The following is a 1,588-nucleotide window of genomic DNA, read 5'->3' on the forward strand; positions in this document are numbered from 1 at the left end:
CTGCTCATGTTCTGATTCCCTCTGTTTTAATGGATCTTTAAAGAGGTCGGAGTCGATGCGTGAGCTAGGATCAATGCTATCCTGTTGCTGCTGCCTTTTCATGGAGTCATTTGACATCTGTACTTTATTGATGCGCAAAGCAGCTCTATTATCTCTGGCTTTTTGCTGGGAAAAGATTGAAAAAAATAGAGTTAGCCTTATTTTGTTCTGCTAAGTGTGAACACTGCATCTGTTATTTCTACAAAATCTATCACCAGATTATCTGTACAGCCTGTTTTGATCACATGCACACTTGGTAACACTAAATTATGCACCTTAAAAAGAATTCCAAACTGAAAACACTTCATCTCTATAGAAATTCTGTATTTAACATATATGAAAAGAACTAAGGAGTTATTAGCAGTAGAGGTTTTCTATACATTAGGAGTGTCTGTTCATGTGCCAAGAAAGCATGAATCCCACCAGTTTACCTTTCAAATCACATATTGGTGCGGTCTGCAATCTGAAGACACAAGCACGGCAGATGATGTTTGGATCAATAAAGGCCACTAATGTGGAGAAGTCCGATGACAAGAAAAATACAGTCTACTCCATTAAATAGCCTCTATAGATCTCAGTCTGTGTTAAGTTAGCAGTATAAACACAGGATATGGGCTTACGGATCAGGAAAAATCGGCTGGAAGAAGAGCAATTCCTCTTCAATGAGGCATGTTACAGCTACACTGACACTTTAAAGCATCTAATGGAAGTTTCAGAGAGTGTTTTACCACCAATCTAGGATGTGATTCCTTTTCTGAATCAAACCTCACATCTTCTTTTATTTGCAGTTGTCGAGTAGGGGTTGCCTAGCAGAAAAGGCTTTAATCCTTCCCCTCCAACAACGAAACAGTGACATGGATGAGAGCACCAGTGTCACAGCAGGAGAAATATTAGTGCCACTTTCCCCTGTAAGCGATGGGATTGTGCACACTAAGGAAAGTAAAAAGCCTACAGTGAAAACTTACTAACACACCCTTCTAAATTTCATTTCTGAGGTAACTTTATTCATCTCCACACAGCATAAGTCCCTCATGAGAAGTACCACAGTAGCTTCTAGCGTGCGCAATGCCAGGAACTCTAGCAACAACTGAATGGCAGGAGTACACAGACTACAATTTCTGTGAGGAAATAACTGCTTCTTGCTATGTAAATACTCATGTGTGTGCACTTGCATGCACCCTCCTCTTGAACACGAAGGAAATTATTTTGGCAGCTACTTTTTGGATATCCATCAGGAGAACAGGACTTCATTTGTTAAGAGCAACGAATAAGAAAAAAACTCGGTAATACAAATAATTGTGAAGTGGATAGGGCAGAAGACATAATAAAAATCCACCTACATAAGTGGATAGTATCTGAGTTGGCTGCTCATGGCTTGGGTGGATGTACTTTTCGCTGGGTAAAAAACTGGCTGGATGGCCAGGCCCCAAGAGCTGTGGTGAATGGAGTTAAATCCAGCTGGAGGCCGGTGGTGTTCCCCAGGGCTCAGTGCTGGGGCCAGTTCTGTATGATGTCTTTATCAGTGGCCTAGACAAGGGGATCGAATGCA

At 41.3% G+C, this 1,588-nt stretch overlaps 1 protein-coding gene across 1 annotated transcript in view; it reads right to left on the reverse strand.

The window, feature by feature from the left end:
- KMT2C (lysine (K)-specific methyltransferase 2C) overlaps nucleotides 1-165 on the reverse strand; it is a gene marked incomplete at both ends in the record, with an annotated part of 30,372 nt that extends 30,207 nt beyond the window's left edge. The window contains one exon of the mRNA XM_010160776.1: nucleotides 1-165. This exon is cut by the window's left edge and continues 30 nt beyond it. Within this exon, the coding sequence (XP_010159078.1) occupies nucleotides 1-165 (165 nt within the window).
- Nucleotides 166-1,588: the final 1,423 nt, after the last annotated feature.

This window comes from Eurypyga helias, unplaced genomic scaffold (genome assembly GCF_000690775.1).
Source record: "Eurypyga helias isolate BGI_N326 unplaced genomic scaffold, ASM69077v1 scaffold22831, whole genome shotgun sequence".
Lineage (NCBI taxonomy): Eukaryota > Metazoa > Chordata > Aves > Eurypygiformes > Eurypygidae > Eurypyga > Eurypyga helias.